The sequence below is a fragment of the Saccostrea echinata genome, unplaced genomic scaffold (genome assembly GCF_033153115.1).
Source record: "Saccostrea echinata isolate AGI-Se365-2 ecotype Australia unplaced genomic scaffold, CSIRO_AGI_Sech_v1 ptg000012l, whole genome shotgun sequence".
NCBI classification, from domain to species: domain Eukaryota; kingdom Metazoa; phylum Mollusca; class Bivalvia; order Ostreida; family Ostreidae; genus Saccostrea; species Saccostrea echinata.
The window spans coordinates 24,633,185-24,654,781 of record NW_026889761.1 but is presented as its reverse complement, the minus strand read 5'-3'; the positions used below and the strand labels follow the sequence as shown (position 1 = coordinate 24,654,781).

General features: G+C 34.0%; 1 protein-coding gene across 4 annotated transcripts; it reads right to left on the bottom strand.

Annotated features, from left to right (window-relative positions):
- Positions 1–487: 487 nt before the first annotated feature.
- Positions 488–21,200, bottom strand: LOC133185593 (uncharacterized). Of its 4 annotated transcripts, none has more exons than XM_061320900.1 (7): positions 21,101–21,200; positions 12,958–13,582; positions 4,386–4,733; positions 3,757–4,122; positions 2,998–3,189; positions 2,574–2,655; positions 488–2,366 (listed from the first exon to the last, which is right to left on the bottom strand). In XM_061320900.1, exons 2-7 carry the CDS (start codon positions 13,013–13,015, stop codon positions 1,547–1,549), a joined length of 1,866 nt encoding a protein of 621 aa, XP_061176884.1. In that variant the 5' UTR covers positions 13,016–13,582; positions 21,101–21,200; the 3' UTR covers positions 488–1,546. The 4 variants fall into 4 exon arrangements, with proteins under 4 accessions (XP_061176884.1, XP_061176885.1, XP_061176883.1 ...); XM_061320901.1 differs by lacking the exon at positions 21,101–21,200 and adding an exon at positions 17,113–17,368; XM_061320899.1 differs by lacking the exon at positions 21,101–21,200 and adding an exon at positions 16,776–17,067.
- Between the last annotated feature and the right edge of the window lie 397 nt (positions 21,201–21,597).

Below are 21,597 nucleotides of genomic sequence, written 5' to 3'. Positions count from 1 at the left end.
CTTCATTTGAACAAACTTGAATCCCCTTTACCCAAGGATACTTTGTGGCAAGTTTGGTTGAAATTGGCCTAGTGGTTCTTGAGAAGAAGATGAAAATGTGAAAAGATTACGACAACGACAATGCCAACGACTATGACAACGACGACAGACAACGGACAAATTTCAATCAGAAAAGCTCACTTGAGCCTTTGGCTCAGGTGAGCTAAAAAAATTGGAGATATGAAGTCTAATACATGAAGACTAAAGTGTGTTGTACTCAATCTAATTAATTTCAGTATTCAAGATATTAACGTTCAAGATACTGATATACAGCAGACTGAATTTTCTGCATTCATTGTGAAGCATTTCTGTGTCAGTTGTCAATCTTGTTCCTGTTTAGACAGTGTATCTTGATTAACCCAGTTTCAAGGTCATAACACCTAGGTCAGGGTCAATCCTCGATGTCAAGGTCAACACACTGGTCTGTATATAAGACAATACCTGTATCTATTTTTTGTTTAATTTTATTTACAGATCAGTTACCAGTTATGCAATGAGGCAAAATATGTGATAGCAATTAGGCTGAACAGAAATTGGTAGCCAAAAGAATATTCATTAACAAGTCAAATTAATTAAATTGTAACAAAATGTTATCAAAATTTCAAGAAGAGTACAACTTATTTATTTCAGTGTCTGTATGTTTAATAAATATTTACAAGAAATCAAAATGATATTATGAAAAAATGACATTGATAAAAAAAAAGCTTTGGAAAATGTATTTGATGTTTCCATATGATGTAAATAATGGGTCCCAAATTCAATTTAAGTCTATAAAATCAGTTCTCAAAAAAAAAAAACATTGATGATTAATTGTCATGAATACATCACATTTGACTAGCCTAATTAATAATGTATAAATCCAGTGTATAAAAAAAATGGCTGAATGGCTTACAATTCCTTTGGTATTTTGATTGTCATATTGAGCATCTTTGTATTGATGTATATATTAAAATGCTTCATACTATAATAGAATAGAAAATTGTGAACACATTGTACACATCACAAAATGAGTTTCTGGCAGTGTGTGTGTGCATATAATTGTAGCTTTGGTCTTCATATGAATTCAAATAAAACATACTGATCTAACAGAGAACGAATGATTAAACATGCATTCAAATAAAAAAAGACCTTAATAGTATAACATGTACATGTACAAGGTACAGTTTTTAAAAAGATAATGTGAAAATACTACTTGAAATTTATTTCACTTTTTTATTTAAAAGAGTTTTAATATATTAATTATTATACTTTTGAACTATATACACATTCATAGATTAATTGTCTTTTTATGTACAGGACTGAGTAATAATACAATTACATACCTTTGTCATAAGAATACACATATTAAAAAACATGTTGTAAGTGCACTTAAATGAACAATGTCGTTCTACCGTTACCTAATCTTGGACCGCAAAAAAAACCTACATTTCTGTTCCATATATACACATATTATTTCCAAGATGGAAAAAAAGATGAAATCAAGATAAAGTTTCATAGATCACTAAATTTAAACTTCATTTTCATGTCTGGATTTATTCTGAGCCAGCAGATAGTCTATGTTATCGTAAGCTCCATCATCGAGCGTCGTGGAAACAGATGGACTTCCCAATGTGTTCCACAGCTCCTGCATTTCTGCTATTTCTGTCTCGTTGGGGCCATGTATAGAGGCAAACTCCCCCGTTTCATTGGGAGGGGGTAAAATAATGGGCTTTTTAGGGGGAAAGTCATCATCATGTAAGCACTGGTAAGAGTCAATGATGTTCGCTAAGTTTCTGTCCCCCTCAGAACCGATTGATTCCTCTGAGCCCGAGGGGAGGGGTGTCACTAAAGCTACGGGTGAAAATGTCACTGTTTTAGGTTTTTTACTTTTGTGTCCCCTCTGAGGGAGTGAGGAAATCACCCGAATTTCTGTCATTTCAGACAATGGTTTCTGTGGATTCATTGTGAAATATCTCTCTGGGTCACTCTCAGGTACAGAGCAGTAATCAGGAGGTGGATCCAACAGGAGTGGTAACTCTGGACTACGAGGCCTTGGAGGCACCCCATTGACCTTGACCTGATTGATTGGTGAGACTGGAGGCTCTGGGTCTATTTCCTCAGCTGGCCCCTGTAGGAAAGCCTCTTTGAGTTTTTTATCTGCCTCATCGTCTAGTTCAGAGAAGTTGGTCAATTTCATAGGACTGCGTTTGATAGAGCAGTATCGGTCCTCCTCATATTGGTATTTCTTATGAGTGGCATTTTTATCATCAGGATGGTACACCTTGCCTCGTACCATCGGAGACGGAATCACCTCCGGCATCTTAGGAAGGTTACTCCTTTCTCTCTCACTGAAAATACAACACAGAAGTCAATGACAGAAATTGATTCCATTTTATAAGGAATACTCCAATATGCATGACCCATCATTTATTTAGTGATATAATACAATAGAACAAGTCTAGCAAGACTTTATCAAGCAAATTCTCTTGAATATTTTGATTAACTCTTTGAATAAAATCCAACCATGTCATAACTCGGCACATGAAATGACTTACCGAGTACAGTGGACAGCTATGGCTACTACACACACAATAAGGATAACAGCCATTGCTCCCGCCACCCCTCCTATTATGGCTACTATAAGAGAACATCAAGAAAAAAAATTAATATACAGCAGGTTAGTATTATATATATTTACATCTCTTAAATATGTGTCAGAAAATATTAATGTTTTATGATATTTGTTCTGTCACATTTGCTTTAAAGATTATTCAATTTTATTGTCAGCATCACATAATTTTGTCAAGAAATCCATATTTTCTATGAATTTTGTCAAGTTTGTAAGTTTTGATGAATTTGCCATGTTTAACTGTTACAGTAAATTCATCAAACATAATAAAAGTATAAAATTCTTATTGAATGTATACACATGAAATATATAGCAGACAAGAATATCAAAAAAGAGAATTTTCCACTTACTCATATCTGGAATAATCTGACTTTCTGTTAGCTCATCCGGCACGGTCCCATTTCCTGAGGGGGATACAGTCCCCAGGGGTGATACTGTGACCTGGGGGCTGTCGGAGGACACCCCCTTTGTAATATTCCTATACAGTAGCTGGTCCATGGCTTCCCCACAGTAAATAACTACGTAATCCTCTGGTTGTTGAGCTGAAATTAATATTGCTGTGTTAAGGTAGTCTGACAATGGGGATCAACAGACAATGGTGCAATGTCATGTATCTGTTTTCAAGGTGAAATAAATGCCCTTAAATGCTGGTAACTAGATGCTGTACCTAAATTGAGAGTTTAAATGTCTTCAATTTTTATGTAAAACAGGAAGTATTATTTGATTTATGTATAATTTTATATTATTGTATTATGTTACCTTTGGGAAATATTAATTGGTCCTATAAAAAAAAACGCAGTATAAAAGTTCAAGCTGAACTGCACAGATGTGTGTTTGCACTTACCTTTTGCCAAAACTGCACATCTGTTATTTTAAATTATCATTATATTAAGAAAAAAACTTTCATTATGAGTATCCCATGTACCTTTAAAGATTCAACAATATGACCTCAATTCCAAATGATCATGGTACATGAATTGAAGTTTTTCAGAAGTTTTTTTTCTCTGAACCTGACAGCCTCCTTATAACTTAAGTGAAAAATTCTTGATAGGATGTAAAACAACCAACTGAACCCAGCACCTTATCCCAGGTATAAAACTTCTGCTTACCTCTGACATTTATCCAAATATACCCCCTAGAATCCTCCGACCTACTGTCCAGTGTAACGGTCAAATTGGTCACCATCCTGTGATAGAGGTTTCGGAACCCGTACATCCCGTTCTGTCCACACTGGACCACCACGCTGGGGAGGGAGGAAGAATCAGAAATACGGAGCTGCTGGGGGCACATGTCAGTTTTCTCTGGCAGGGTAATCATGATGTCTATGATGTTGATGGAGATCCCCGTGCTGGACCTCACCAGACATTTACAATACTGACCTCCTCCTTTGATTGGGAGGGGGTAGTTTTGGTTGGAGAGGTAGAGTTCTTGCCCTTGTTTGATTTCATTGTTGCAGAATTGGGCTATGTCAGACTCTAGAAAAGAAAAAAAAATACATTTCCTCATTAAATCTTCTTCCAGCATTAAATTTAGTGGCAGGAGTAAGAGATGCACTTCATTTACAAAGCACTGAATGATATTAGAAATTTTTAAAATACCAAAAAATGGAAAACATTGAAATTTGAGGGAGGTAACTCTTGTTAGATGAAAAGTATATATCTTTTATCTTAATTTAATTCATATGTTTTCATTCCTTTTACAAATGTATTTATTCACATTTACAGGAAGCATTACTGACCAGCAACACAGCTGTAGACCACAGTCATGTAAGTGGTATGTTTAATTTCCCTAGCACAGTGGTGCTTGGTTCGAATCCTCTCCACCTTTGTCTGACAGTTCTGGTACCCTGAGCATCGGATGTTCATGGTGGTGTAAATATCAGAGTTAGGGACAAGACAGTCTCCTTTCCCTCGTTCACAGCACCCAGATGACCAAAGTGGACTCCGCTTGCTACAATTAGAGTCTAATTTGGCTCCATAATACACTCTTTTGATGGCAATCTTGTGTTTGTCTGGACATTCTAGTTTGATTTCATCATCATTGCAACCACTGACATAAATGTTTTTCATCTGAGCTGCTTGACTCACTGTAAACAGAAAAAAATATATCTTTAAAAAAATCATGTCAATAACAATGGAGACAACTGAGACCACTACTTCTAAGTCTATATATGGATGGACTTCTAAGCCTATAAGCTTATAGTAAATGGACTTCTAAGCCTATAGAAAATGGACTTCTAAGCCTATAGAAAATGGACTTCTAAGCCTATAGTAAATTGAAGTTCTTAAGTAGTCTGTGGTTGTAAGTTAGCTACATGTAGATTCCACAAGTTAAGATAAAGTGACAGCAGATGTGCATACCCAGTAACACTTTTTCTTCATATCTTATACAGTGTACTTTACTCTTTATTCATATTTTTAAAAAATGAATATATTGACATCACACAAAGTTGTTACTTGTACATGTATTTATAACAGTTTTTAACTTTATATCAAAACATACTTGATTATTATAAGATTCAAACCTCAGTTCAAATATGTTACAATGGGGATAATCTTTTTTACTTTAATTATTAAAAAAAAACATTTAAATCTTCAAGGGACTGGTTTTTATGTGAATTGTTTTCTTTCTTGGATAACATAGTCCTTTCATTGAAGTTATGAAATAAAAATGACTTCATTATCTAGCTCAAGAAAAAGTCTTAAATTGCTCTTTAAAAAGTTTAATTTCACAGCCATAAAAAAATATTCAGCTTCACATCCAAGTGTACCATATATTATACCTTGTCCATAATTTAGACATTGTTATATGAGAGTGCTTTATTTGTTCATACAGAGTCCTGCACCTAAAGCAACATTTGCAGCTTAAAGTACAATTGTTATCCTGGATATTGGCTTTGTTCCTGTTCATTTCATCAAGTACAGGGGGATCTTTGCTATTTTTGCTGCTTGGTAGATCATTTAGATGTTTTTCCCTATGCTCATGAGTTTGTGTCACTCAAACCTTGACTATATCAGCTGTTCTCTATTTACCAACATTCAAGAACAATTACAAACACATTTCAATCCCGATAGGAATTCCAAAAAGTTGCTATTTTCATACGTATATACATAAGAGTTATCTTTCTTGGACAATGACATCCAAAAGACTTTCATAAGGAGGAAAGAATCCCCCTCCCAAATTTTGCTCCAAAATTAATGGCAGGCCAATAAAAATATTCCATGTGAATAATACAAGAAGTTCTTTTAGTTTTTTAAATTATAAATTATATTATAAATAAAAGCTCACAAATCCATAGCTCTTAAAAGCTTGCTTGATCATCAAGACATTTCTTATCCCCCCCCCTCCCTCCCTCCAACAGAAGATCATGGATCCTCTTCCCTGTGTGTTGAAACATCAACATATTCCTCAATTATAAATCTCAATCATGATCAGCATCTGCATTTTTAAAAAAATATGAAAAGAGATGGACATTTGTGCTCCACCCAACTTCCCACTCCATAATGCAACGGCACTTGTATATGAATTAGAAAACGTAGCTTTCTTCTTTATTTTTCTAACAGGAAAAACTCAATTATTGAGAAATAAAGATGTCAGTTCTTATTGGATTTATCTCCAGATAAACAGGATGGTGAAAGACATCTCTCTGTTATGATTGAGTTCACAGTAAATCAAGTGTGAAAATGACAAATTGACTTAGAGCTCTTAATCTCAAGTGGTTCTCGAGATTTTTTGGGGGGCATTCACTCTTAAGTCTTTACATTTCATAATGCTTTTTCCTTATTGTGTTTGTTAGAAAATTAAACAAACGTTGTTGCACAGTGTAAGGAGGTGATTGGGAAAATGTGTCTTACATCATGTCAGCCATTACAAAAAAATTCATTTCCTCCTTTCAGTTATGAAGTTTTGAAATTAAAAGATTTTTTTTTGGGGGGGAGGGGCAATATTATACAATATTATCAATTTATAAAATGAGTCTTTTACTTTTTCATATCCTGTCTATGAGTAGATAGAATGGTCCTTATAAGCAAGTATTTAATCAATTTTAAACCAAAGAAATTGAAGAAGGAAATTTTGGGTAAATCTTTGACTAACAAAGACATGCATGCAGTAATTTAAAAAAAGTACAAATGTAAGAAACAGGTGCTTTATAAAGTCAACAAAATCTTGTGAGTATCAGGCTCTGCAGTAGTCTAATTGAAAACAAACAGTGTTGTAGACATATACTTTGAAAATTGATCTAGAGTGTATGCAAATGTCAGGAACAAGAATTGTAGACAAAAGACATGTGGTATGGTGACCAAAGTCATGATGTGACCCTGTATTTGTGTTCAAAGGATTGAAATATTCCAGATGGAAACATGCCTTTTGCTGTGATTAGTTCCACCCTGGAAGTCATGAAACTGTTTGATCCAGATATGGCAGAACAAAAGGTTAGGTTCTGTTATGATGGTAGGGCCCTAATTTGCAACAGGCCTGCATAATTATTTACCAAGAAAATGGGTGCAACAGAGATAAAAGATAAAAGAAAAAATGCAGTTCTGAAATATGAACAGTGAATCTGTTAGAAATTATTATTTAGGCTGCAGAGATGGAGCTAGGAGTAATTGATTGTCTGAGAGCTCAATCAGACAGATTTTGTTAATTATCCCTTATATTATGTAGATAAAAAACCCAATAACCTAAGTCATCATGATATTTTTGTGTCTCCTTATCAAAAAAATACAAACAATGTAAGAGGTGCACTAGTTCAATGGAAAAGTGAAAGTACAATATGTAATTAAGTGTAAACTCTTTCAAATGTATTGAAATTTCCAATTTTGCTGACATTATGTTTACTCTACATGCTCCATGTACCAAATGATTTATACAACTCTGGGAAGCTGCTTTGGTGATTGAGACATTCATTTTTCTCAGAGAGAATATTACATGTTGTTTTATCTTTCCAATCTGGATGTATTTTATCCTTTCAAGCATTTAACTACATGTGCATCTTTATATTTTTAAAAATTGTACATTTTATTTATGTATTTCCAATGGTACTTAATTCTTGCAAGAGGGAGTTAGAGGAGAGAAGAAGGAAATGAAGACGTTGAAGATCAGTCTGGATTGCTGAGGAATGTGTTGACTGCTGAGGGAAGGAGGTCGGTCTTTGAAGTGAGTAAAGGTGAGACTCCGTAATGGAGATAATGTCATGGTTCACTGCACATCCAGGAAACAGGTTACTTTAACATAATCAACCAGACCGCAGCCTGCTGGCCATCTTCTATCAGAGAGTGGCAATCTCCAAAAATTTTCGATCAAGCTGTGTTGCAATTGTTATATGCATAAATGCCTTCAGTTTGAAAATGCAAATGCTTAATGACAAAAACCAATACAACAATTCAGAGTGTATTATTTGCAAGAAAATTTAAGTCACAGGATTCTCCACTTGGGATTGGTTGTAACACATATGTTATTTCTAAGTTTATTCAACATGCATATACCACTCTAAATCAGATAGGCAATAATATGAACTCAAAGAATAAAAAGCTGTCAGCAGTAATTTTAAATAATGCTGCTTGATTTGTCCGGAGATCCAGAAGTTGTTCTAAATTCTCAATGCCAAACAAATTATTGGTTGATGAAAAACAATATTGAATGTTGCTTGAAATTAAACATGAAAATTCCCCCCTGCATATCCTGATAGGAGAATTCCCATCAGAAACATGCTGAGCATGATGGGAAGATTTGTAGATGTCAGGGATTTTAATCGTAGCATCAGCACATGAGACAAGATAAATACACAATGATTCATTTACTGCACCCAACTAAAGCAGATTTAACAAGTGGCTGGAAGTCCAAAAATTTACTTCTGTCTGCTGTATAATCCAGAGAGAGAGAGAGAGAGAGAGAGAGAGAGAGAAAATTTATCTTAAAAATGTTAAAATCTTGATGTGAAAAGTACAATCAGATAACTACAGGTATTACTATTATAACTATTGACTATACATGCATGACGTAGTACATTTGCTACAATGATGTGAAATTATTAGTACTAAATATCTGATTTAATCTGAGGTGATTTTGCTATATGCTTCAGATGATTTTACAAAAAAAATATATACTGGTAACAGTAACACAGCTGGTTTGTCATGAAAGGACTATTGGAGATGATTTAGAAAGATAACAAACAATAGAATAAGTTATAAACAACTGTGATGCGTTAGGAGCTACAGCAGTATCTGAGGGAGCAGCTATTATTTCAGAGCTGTGGGGAGTATTGATTTTGTGATTTATCTTCATTGTCAGTAGACATATTAAACAGTACTTGTGAGCAAATTGGAATTGATGGAATATAACTATAATGTATCAATGTCACAGCTTCTGTTACTTTGTACTCTGTGTGGACTGTAGATGATATAGAAGGAGTCTCAGGAGTGTTAAGGTTATTTGAAATTTTGAGTGCAGTGTATATTTTAAGCCTATGCGTATCAAGCTACATGTAGATCTATAGTGATCCAACCTTCAATTTCATTGCTGAGCAATGAAATAGTGTACACATTGGATAGACACAAAAGTTTGATTGCATGGGCAGATATTTTGTTAACAACATTCACAGTATCTCACCATACATGTAACTACATGTAATAACAAATTTCAAAGTCCTCTCCAACTGCATTTTTATATCAACATACATGTACATATATAGGGTATCACACAAGGTCATCATCTAGTACATGTACATAAATGACCTTGATGCCCATTATCTTCTGATCAGAACCATGCAAGCCTCCCAGTGAACCCACTCTTACTAAATCTAATTTCTCGGGCATTCTGGCCATATTTCAAAAATTAACCACACCAATTGGGATTTTTATAAACAGAGGTGTGATAAAATTGCAGCATTTGAAGACAGTTTATCATATTTTGATGATAAACGTTGGCAATTGTTTGCCTTTATTTTTATCTGCATCCATGAAGAGGATGAAACATGCTTCCATAAATAATAGAGCTATAAACAATTCTTTGCTGCTCTGCATGACCAGGATGTCTAAAAGTTGGACTGGTCAGTGTAAGACAAATACTTCTCTGGAACCATGGCTCCAACATGCTGTTCCGTTTTATGAAGAGTTTTATTAATCTTGATAATAAAAAAATGGAGAAACATCCATCAAGGAACAATACCTCGCTCTGGAATGCTGTGAAATCCCGGGAATTGGGTCAGATTATGAAGATGCACATGCATTTATTCAAACCTGATCAAAGTGGTACCACATCTCATCTATGATAAACTGAACTTTTCATCTGGGACAAATGCCAGTTCTTTAAAAATTTGCAAAACTAAAAAACTTGGAGTTTTGATGACTTAATGTATCAATTATTGTTTCTATAGAATTTATGAATTATTAGCCTTAAAAGAATGAATAAAACTCTCATCGAGCACCTGAATGCTATGTGGAGAAAATTAAGGATGTATACTCAAAATTTTTCTTACGGAAGTTGCACCAGGCCTCAACCAAACTGGATCTTCTAAACCATTAACATTATACCAATAATCTGGCAGTAATGTGTGAAATTCACCCCATAATTAATACTTAATTGAAGTTTGAGATAAGAAATTACCCAAACCTCAACACATCAGCAGGTACCCCCTATCTCAGTCTGAAGTTGTCTCCCCTGCAGAGAGGTCATTTACTCAGTGTTTACATCAATGAAGTGGAATAATTGATTCATAAATGTCACTGTCTGATTGTTACATAAACAAATTAGAAGACAGACCATTAGGATAAATATTTGTATAGAGTATCAGATATTCCTTGGTGAATATTCAGCCTTCCCTGCTCTGGTAGAGATGCAGACATCTTATGTTTTTGAGTGTTTATGTTTTTACAAAAATAGGTGTTCATTATGCACCTGTGCATTTGGGATATGCTACATTGTGCAATAATAGCGTAATCATGTTAACAGAAGGCTACAAATTAGAAGAGAAATGAGGTTTCTACTCGGTACATTATTTTGAATGCATTTTTCATGTCAAGTCATCTCATCATCTGCATGGACCTTTAATATGTAACTCCAATTCATAAAAATCGTACATGTCTTATATAGACACCAACAAAATCATACAAGTGACCAAAGAGATTATTAACACATCATAAGGGTATTATTTTGATGCTGCTCACCAATGAAGAGGTCATTGATTCCAAAATCTGTTTGTCTTTTACCACCATTAGCAGAATCAGGGGCTATATTTGTGAGAGAAACATAAGAAATGAAAACAAGCTAACCCCCTCTGTATAAACAGTTAGGATGTGATAGATTGGCCGCAGACACACTCAACATAAGAAAAAAAAATTAGTTCAAGAAAAAGTTTTCATTGAGAGGTTCCTGGTTAACCACATCATGCAACAACCAAATTCTACAAGTTGTTGCATGCTTAACTCTTCATTTTCTTTGAAATTAGATAAGAAAAAAATCACTCTCCACAATGGAAAGTTAAGTATCAAATCCACACCCTCCTTTACATCTAAGAAAAGTGCAAACATTATTTTTTTTCTGTTGACCAAGATGAGTACAGGTTGCAGATTGAGTGCCAGTGCAGTGTGAGGTAGAGGGGACAGAGAAAGAAGGGACAGGATAGAGAAAGGTGAAGTTAATGGAGTGGTTGAAAACTGAAGGGTCAGAGAGAGCAAGTGAGACAGATGACCATCATGGATATAAAGAGAGTGATAGGCATGGAGTGGAGTTAAGGGGGGGGGGGGTAGGATGTGGGTTAAAATGAGAGGGTAGGTTACAGTAGAGTGGTTGATGAAATGGAATGGATGAAGAGAAATAGATGAATAAAGATATGTAGTTGGTTCCGTACTGTTATATGGAAAAGAGAGACCCTTTTTGAACTGGTATCCATTTTTTATGTAATTCTTTGTATTGTGCTAGTACAGTAGAACATGTCTAATCTGCATATAAATTATGTATTCCGAAATTTTGCCTATTATGATGTAAATTTTTAGTTTTTTCTTTAAATTGTTAAACTGCTGTCTAATCTGGAATGTTGTCTAATCTGGTCCCAGTGCTGTCCAGATTAGACAAGTTTTACTGTATTACTACTTCCTACATGTACATACTTGTGTTGTCTAGTATGAAATCTTGTCTCATCAGGCCAATTTCTATAGAACCAGGGTGTCCGGATTAAACAAGTTTTACTGTACTAATACTTGGTATATATATTGAATTATGCATCTTTGGCACTCTCTGTGGTTCTATGAGTGTCCTGTCCATTGTTTTATGAGGTCATGTCCACTTTTAATAGCACTGTGCATTAACTAAGGTCCTTGTTTTTCCTCTGAAGATTACAATTAATCCATCATTAGAGATATGACCAACAGACGACTCCTACTTTGCATGCTACATCTTGGGCTATGTTGACCCCTATCCATCATTTTCTTGTTTTCTCTTAACGGAATCAATATTGATATCTGAGAAGGCTTCTAAGATGACAGATCATTAATCTAAAGTCCCTCAATATCTCACAATCAGAAATTGTAGTGACCTCCATCCAAGACTTACGTATTCATGGTTTCTCCATAAACACTGAATCATCTGTAAAACTTATCTTCAAACTAACAAAATAAATGCTTGAAGCATTTCAGATCTAAAATGTTAAACTTAAAAAATAATTTTTTCGTTCCTTAAGTTTTAGTTGGAATGAGCTAGAGGCCCATGGGTCACCAGGGGGTGTGGGCAAAGGTGTATTTCTTACATGCAAAGTACAGAGACCATGAGTGATCAGCCTCTCAGCCTCTAGCAATTAGTTGGAATCCAAAACTTTAAAATATTTAATGAATTGCTCTCATATAATCACAGGCTTACCATACATACATATAATAGCAAAGGTGCAAGATATGCCCTATACCTCCCCCCCCCCATCCAACCCCCTCCCCCAACCTTAGGTGCAGGATAACGAACAGTTCACAAATCTCTAGTTTGTCTGTTTCTTAATTTTTTGTTAAACTTGTATTTCTAATTTCACATATTATATATCACCATGTAGAAGGTTATGTACTTGAACAATATATTTACAAACTGCAAATCCTGATTCATCCTAGGAGAGCATAAAATCCAAAACTTTTCAAAGAACACTTTTTTCACCTTAAGATAAGCATGCAGATTTGAATCTCTTAAGTCATCACTGCCAACAATTTTAAAACTCAGTCAATTTTCAAGTTTAAAAAAAAACATGAAGAGATCTTAAAATAGCACTATATAGAGAAACATCTACAGGACAGTGTTTATTCTATTTATCAAATGATGAAAGGCTTTGCACTCACCTTGTAAAACAGCACAAACCAGGAAGATGAGCTTATTCCAAACAATACAGGCATTCATTGTCACTGTGAAGCTTCACTTCCACACCAGAGCTTCTCAAGATGAATTAATTCTGGATGAAAAGCAATCTCTTCTAGAGAAAACCTTAAAAGAGTCTCTTCTTTGAAAAAAGTACAAAATGCGCTATCACAACTGTTACAAACGCAATGCAAAGTTTCACAGAAATAAGATGATTTCCCACTCCTTTCAAAATTGTTCCACTCCTTGAAGAAATTTCCAAGTTCTTTTTTTTTCAATCTTTCAAGTAATTTCCAACATTTTCCACTTTTGCAGAAATTTCCATTTTATCCCCCCAATTCCTGAAGCAATATCAACAAATAATTATTAACACTTAATCACTATTGACAAAACAGCATAAGCCCTCCAATTGGTTATAGAATTCACCAATGCATTTATCTGAGCTCCTATAAAGTGCTTCATGGGACTATTTACTTTCTACTTGTGACTGTATGTCTGGTCCAGCATCACGGTATCACTTTCTGACAGTCCACTGTTTATATATATCCCTCTACTCTCTGTTTACTCACTGTAGTGTTATAGGTCTATCTCTCATCTAGCTCATCATACCTGCAAATTAATACAATAGGCGTGTAATTAACCACAAAGCTTATCAAGGCTGTCCACTGCACTTTGAACTTGCAGGGGGTAAAGGTCGTAAAAACAGCTTTTCTAGATTCTTGTGGTTTACAATTGTTTATTAGTGAATAATTACTTAATCACGTGTTTATGGGTGTTCACAAAGAATTCCTTATAAAAAATGGAACTGAAAACAACCAGCAAAATAGAATGATATATCAGTTCTTTCAGAAAAGATCTGCATTAAATTAGAGAAGTATGCTAGGCAGCTCCTTAACAAAGTAACATCAGATTTGTGCCTTAATGAGTTGATATGCCAATGTTATAGGAATTCTGTGGCTGTACCATAAATATTATGGAAATTCTGATGGAAAAGTGTTTAAAAGCTGTAAAAAGGAGTGCAATCAATGAAAAACTTGATACAACAAAGTTTGATGTTAAATGTTAAAGACATTTTTTGGCATGCTTCTTTTGTGGGCTGTTAATCTGTTATATTGATTGAGATTAAATGAACAAAGCTTGATAAAGCTCAGAAATAGAGGGATGAAAGACATCACACGAGGAACTAGAAACATTAAACCTGGAGTTTGTTGAACAGGGGAAGTGAAAATAAAACACAAGACAATTACATGGTGCTTTTCTCTTCAATACAGTTTTTAACCCCCATCCTGAAAATCAATAGACATGGCAGATGTTTGTCATTCAGGCTTTGAATTGTAAAAGTTTTGATATTGGAAATTCTATAAAAATAATTGACTGTTTGGGAATTTTTCATAGATTTATGATTATTTAATGTATATTGTGCTTTTATCTGCTAACTAGACAAAATATTATTGGCAATATAGCCATTCATTATAAAATTCACTTTCATTATAAATTATTCCTAATTCAAATTGAAACTATTTTTAGATTTTATCAAACAAAGAACTGTTAACCATTAATTATAAAGAAGAACTTTTAACTTAACAAAACAAATTAAAAACAGTATTTTTATGCACTATTTAACTTTAAGAAAACAAATGATTACGAGATAAGATCCATAAACATCTCAGCAGTGATTTTCCAATTTAGATGGCTAGGATTCCAGTGTTATTGTAAAACACAATTACTTGCCACTTAACCATTAAGGAGCTTCTCCAGCCCCCTGTTGTTATGTCTTTATTCCATGCCCAGAATTCATGACAAACTCCCTATGGGGTGCATTTTATAAAACAGACCTATTTAGTACAACCCTTCCTGGTTCTCCAAGAAAAAAAAATTATAGATGAGCCATGAAAGAAGCACTGAATTAAAGATGTCAATTAAAAAGTATTATCTGTGATGATTAATCGTAAACTCTTGATCCTATCACAGGGCCCTGCCCTTTACAGGAAGCAGTATTTCTATAAATAGAATTGACAAGGTCAGATGTAAGGGGAGATAAGGCCTTCCTGCTGGGATACAAATGTCTGTGGAACTCCATGCTCCAGATAACCAAAACATGGCTATTTTGTTTCTCAAGTTCAGGATAAAATTTTTAAAGATATGTTCATTCACAAACAACTTAAAGTTTAAATTAGAAGTAAACCAGTGAAATCCTAATCCCTTCTTTTGGGTGCAATTCATATTGTAATAATTATAATTGATATCTTCTTGAAAATTTTGGATTAGCATACAGCAAATAACTTGAGAAAAAAAACCTTACCTTATGGTAATTTGTTAATCCCAAAAGAAAGTGAAGCAAGAAGGAGGCCTATCTGTGGGTTTTGAAGTTTATAAACTGAGGGTTCAAAGCATAAAGCCACTGCAATGACGTGAACAATTTGTCTGCAACAACTACCCCCTAATCCTGCATCTTAATCCAATCCAGGCATCTGGTTTACAGAAAAAAAAAATCATCAGGAGAATCTCCCCCGTGTTTCCTTAGTGTTAACCCCTTTATAGAAAAAATACAGTTGAGTGAGTGCTTTAATTTCTGATTACTGTATGAATCTCCATTTGCATTGCTATCCATATGTTGCATGAGTGAAACTTTTTGATCCTTTTATGTGAGATACAAATGCTGCATACTAATGAGGCAAATCTGGCCATGATTTCTTGATTGGTTTTTTCAACCTTTTTATCATGCCCAAGTGATCCGCAGTCAATTAAAAATAGGGGGAAACCATTAAATAAGTTTATTGCCTAAGGGCTGTTTTTTTTAGACCATATTGACTTCAATTTCCAATATCTTCAAGAAAAATCTTTGTTTTAGAATACATGTAGTTTATGTATACAACTACTTGTCTCTTCAATTTTTTTTTTAAAAAAATGTTTAAAAATAAATGTACTAACTATTTGTAACTCAAAAGATGCATATAATATTTTTTTTATTGTAAAAACACATAATTAGAACATTTATCTATCTACCTTTCAAATAGGATCACTAATGTGCAGTCATTTACAAATAAAATCAATATTGTAAATATTTAATTCTTTAAACTACACAATACCTTCTTGTTTTTTTTTAAATTTCTATGGAGGGACTACATGAGGCTGGTCTCCCCAATCTCCAGGGTTGTCAGGTAGCAGAACCCTCTAGTAGAGCATTTGGTATATACTTTTAGGATGGTATTAGAATTTTATAATGTGGCAGTAATAGCTGATATTTTCTCTGAGTCATAGGGTGGCAATAATTTCAAGATAATTTTCAAGATCTAACAGTTTGTAATTTGTTAATAATAATTCTCTGCAGTTATTCAAGTGTAATATGCTTGTAATTTGATAACACATTATTGCCAGAGAGAGAGAGAGAGAGAGAGAGAGAGAGAGAGAGAGAGTCATTTTTAGAGAGAAAAGAGAGTATATTCTATTAACTTGAACCCCTACGGGGCAGATGTCCATTTTTCTTTAAATAGAGCCATGATAGAATTAAAGGAGAAGATGGCAAAGATACTCGTAAAACTGTTGCTTGTAGCAATACGCAATTTATTATGTGGTCAGAAAAAGTAATTATGGCCTCATCTTAAATGTCACCTTAGAGTCTTTGTGGTCACATTGACAGAGGTATTTATCTTTGTTTAAGCTTTTCCCAACTAAGTAATTATCATTACTGTGCCTAGGGTGACACGCTAATAAAGATTTCAAGAGAGAGTTTTAAGAAAAATAACCACAGAATTTCAATTGAAGTATATAAAATGAGAAAAAGAAAGATATGATTCAATACCTTGAAATTCGTAGAATGTCCCTTGGATGGCTTTTTAAATATAAATTTCAGAAGCAATTGATAAAATCCTGCACCAGAAAATACACTCACAACTCCAACATCACAGTGTGCCATAAGTTCACAGAAAAGTCAGTGCTAATAACTCCGAGCGCTGCACATAATGCTCCAAGTCCCTACTACACCTAGTAACCCTGTACAACTACTGCTAACAGATAGATATCTGCCCCACATGAAGACGGGAGAAACACTACATCGCTCACTACTTAATAGCTAGCTAGAACACAGATTCCTTCTGTAAGATGCTACTCTTTGCATCTTCTTGACCTAAAACAAGTACCTGTATCGGTACACCTGATCAACTTCAGATTCCCTGCTGAATCAAATACACCCAATATCCGTTGGCCTACATGTAAATTTCCGCCAAACCATGTACATGGGTCCTGATAGTCTGTCAAGGTGTACAAGCCTCTTTGCAGCCTCCGATACAGCGGCGATAAGGCGGAGAAGTTAGATAGAGCCGAGGATGCCGAATTCTCCAGATGTCCAAAGACAATGGTTCTTATCGCGAATACTCGACATTCCGACTTAAACAGTGAGATTGTGCTGGAGATTCGACTGGAATTGATGGTAATTCACGTCACTTTCATCTTCCAGGCTATTACAGGTGATTATTAGGGGGAATAATGTTGGTAGAATGCAGCTTAGGGGGATTGGAGTCATAAACTAATTCTAGCTGTTGTATGCAATTTCCAAAGACAGAAGTTTCAGAAAAATATATCGTTTCAATGTTGGAAGAAAAATAAATGTCACATGATAAATAAAATGAAGCCCGGTTCCCCCTTTTAATTTTTTTTCTAAATTCCTCTATTTTTTGTATGTAGATTAATAAGTGTGCTAATAAATTATAACACGATGCATGACCGTTATATATACATGTACATGTAATATTTATTTTTTACTTGTCAAATAGCTTTGTATATCTGGACAAGCTGCATACTTGTCTGGATAATTATTAAGACGGTTCATGATCTCAACGATTTTAAAAAGAAATGAATTTAGGTTTATTTGTTTGTTTGTTTTTTCTTTGGTTTGTTTGTTTTTGATTTTTTTTTTCAATTTTAATTCCCCTTTTTGTGTAATCAGATACAGAATGTCGGGATTATTTTTTTGATGGTTCTGCATCGGTGAATATTCAAAACTGCCAAAGGGCGATAGTGATTAAATATTGATCTTTGATGACAAAAAAGCGATTCAAATTCAGATAACATCTGCTTTTTGGTTGTACATGCAGTTAATGTTTTAGTAGAAGCCATTTTCTGTTCCCTTCCATTTAATGCAATCAAATAAACAACAATCAATCAGATTCGAATCGTGGTGCATTATGGGTGTTTTTGTTTTCTGTATGCTAAATCAATTTAAATAAAAAGTAAAATGGTTGCTAAAGATTTGAATTCAGGATTACCACAAATCTGTATTTTTAACCCAATGTTTAAATATTACTTGTGCTGTTCTTTGTTGAGCTACATGTACTTGGGTCATTTGTTTCAAGACCATAAAGAATATTTCCAGAAAACGTAATTATGAGATTTTTTTTCTCATTTTAAAAATGTAAAAAAAAAAAAAAAACCGGAAAAAGAGCTAAAAATCCACGTGATCTTGACAAAGAGAAACAGATGTCTGGATGATGCATTAGCTACCCTTGGAAACTGGATCCCCTCTGTATCCATTGTAACGGGTAAATGACTCACACCCCATCAAGTAGCAGGTGCTCGTTAGACTCACCAGCTCTCATAATAGAAAAGTCTGCACGACGCTTTACCAGTGTTAATTATGTCACCAAGCAGTTATTTTATTAATCATTCAAAGGACATTTTAAAAAATAATCATTTTTATCGGTTCATCTGTTAGCATGCCTTATTGATCAATAGTGATTCCACAGTATTTACAGTTGGAATGATACGAACTCTAGCAATATCATAATGAATATCCGATCAAAGTTTATGGAAAATTATAAAGAATCTTTCTCACTTAAAAAAAAATGGTAGTATGAAATAGAGAATTAATGTTTGTTTGTTTTTTTTCTTTATGAAGACATTTAAAATGAAAGCTATTCTTGAATTATATGTGAATTATTTAGAATCAGAAATCGGAAACAACCAGAAGTCTCTGACGAGACTGTAGCCCTACTTGTTGTATTTATCAAGGTAGATAAAAGTAGCACTTGGACTTGAAACTTTGCAACAGCAATAAATAGAATAATGATCCTTGGTTTAGTCTCTTTTGTGGCAAGATTTATTATTATATCAGACTAAAACTGTAGGAGGAGTAGCCTTTTAAAACAATTTTACAGAAATTTTGATTTAAGTAACCATGGCAACATCATTCAACAAAATCAAAAAACAATAACACCAATTATGTATCTCTGTAGTCTACTTGTATGCTACATTATACTGAAATCAGACAAAAAGTGTAGGAGGAGTAGCGTTTTGAAAGTATTTCAAGAAAATTTCTATTTTTAGTAACCATGGCAATAGTGTTCATCGAAATCCGAAACTGGTACAGAGAATTATGTATCTTAGTGTAGTTTACTTGTGTGCTAAGTAATACTAAAATCAGACCAAAACTGTAGGGGTAGCATTTTGAAGGTATTTCAAGGAAATTTCTATTTTTAGTAACCATGGCAACAATGTTCATCGAAATCAGAAAATCAATTTAAAGAATTATGTATCTTAGTGTAGTCTACTTGTTTGCCAAGTTATACTGAAATCAGACCAAAACTGTAAGAGGAGTAGCATTTTGAAAGTATTTCACAGAAATTTCTATTTTTAGTAACCATGGCAACACCATTCATTGAAATCAAAAACCGATATACAGAATTAAGTATCTTATTATAGTCTACTCGTGTGCCAAGTTATATTGAAATCAGATAAAAACTGTAGGAGAAGTAGCATTTTGAAAGTATTTTACTATTTTTAGTAACCATGGCAACACCGTTCATCGAAATCAAAAACCGATATACAGAATTATGCATCTTAGTATAGTCTACTTGTGTGCAAAGTTATATTGAAATCAGATCAAAACTGTAGGAGGAGTAGCATTTTGAATGTTTTTCACAGAAATTTCTATTTTTAGTAACCATGGCAACACCGTTCATCGAAATCAAAAACCGATACACAGAATTATGTATCTTAGTGTAGTCTACTTGTGTGCCAAGTTATATTGAAATCAGACCAAAACTGTAGGAGGATTAGCATTTTGAAAAATTGTTTACAGACAGACGGACGGACGACGGACGCCTTACTATCGCATAAGCTCTCTGGTCTCTGACCAGTAGAGCTAAAAATTAATTCAGTTGCAAAGATACTGTAACGTGTATGCCAGCACATGCTATCAATTCTTAAGATCTGAAAAATTGACATATATGTGGGGTTGTTTTAGGTTTTTAAAAAAGTTTAATAGGTGAAAGCTGACAAGCTGATTACTTATTCATGTCAATCTACCGTATGTTGGCATAAGTTCAGAAAAGTTAATGATTGGTAAACAAAATCAAAATAAAGTCTATTTTAATCAAAGCACTGGTTGAAAACTAATGAAAAACTGTTTTTGTACTCAGTAAATTACTAAATTATCACCTGCTTAATTCAGTTACGTCTAATCGAAGTGCAGGTATTTTTTGAGGATAATGTTTAGGGGATTTTTTTCGGAGAAAGTGCATTGCACCACAGCAGCGACAATCCCCCTCTCCACAAAATATTTCTAGAAGTATGAAGAACCATCCTATATCACTGTTTTTAGAAAGTTTAATTGAATTAACAGACAGTAACCTAAAGCTTAGGAAGAGCAAATCTAAGATAACTTTAACTTTTATTTTCAGAAATAAAGATAGCTGACACTGCTGTTTCAGTAAATCCACTGCTATAAAAGTCTCTTTCAGAGGGACAGTGCAGAACGGTATATTTATTAATTGCAACCATAGTAACCTGGCCAGCGACATTTTTATTAAAATATAATAATTATAATGTCATATTCAGGTGATTTCCATCAACTTGGAATAGATTGATCTTTAAAATATATATATATTCAGCGATTTACAAATTTGGGCTTCTAATGAATTGCCTTTTATTCTTGGATTAAAAATCAACTATTTCTCAAATTAGCAAGCAAATTCGAGTAGAGTTAGAAACAGTGTATATCGCCAGTATGAAATATAACTTGCTGAGTAGGAAAATTTTGAATATGCAATGCTCGCTGTTGACACCTCTTGAATGAAATCATGACACCAGTGAAATAGAATTGTAAAATAGTTAGGTACATGTACCACTTACTTTTAGCAGAGAAGTAAGCCACGCTGTTCATAGGCTATTATGTTCCCTGTATGAGTACATTTCTCTTTGGCACGGAATGAAAGAAATACACACGCATCCTCCTGTATTTTACAATCTGAAGCAAGAATTCTTACAAACGTTACTCACTTTACAGCTCCGCAACCAAAGCTGGCAAGGTCAAGGTCAGATTTGTTCGAAGATGAGTTGAAGTGGAGATATGACATGGGTAATATGTGGAGATTTTATTTATGAAATGCAGAAGTGTTATGTTCTCAATTTTTGCACTTTTCACTACAGCAATGAAAGCTTTCTTTATCTGGAATAAGTAACGTTCTTAATATACCGGTATACTACACGAACTCGTATGCTGGGAAAATTCATGTCTTATATGCTTAAGTGTCACAGTTAATTAAAAGTATCAAATAGAAAACCCCGAGCCCCCTCGTCTTTATTTCTTACATTTATTATTTTACCCTTATTCAGTTTTCTTTATTTTA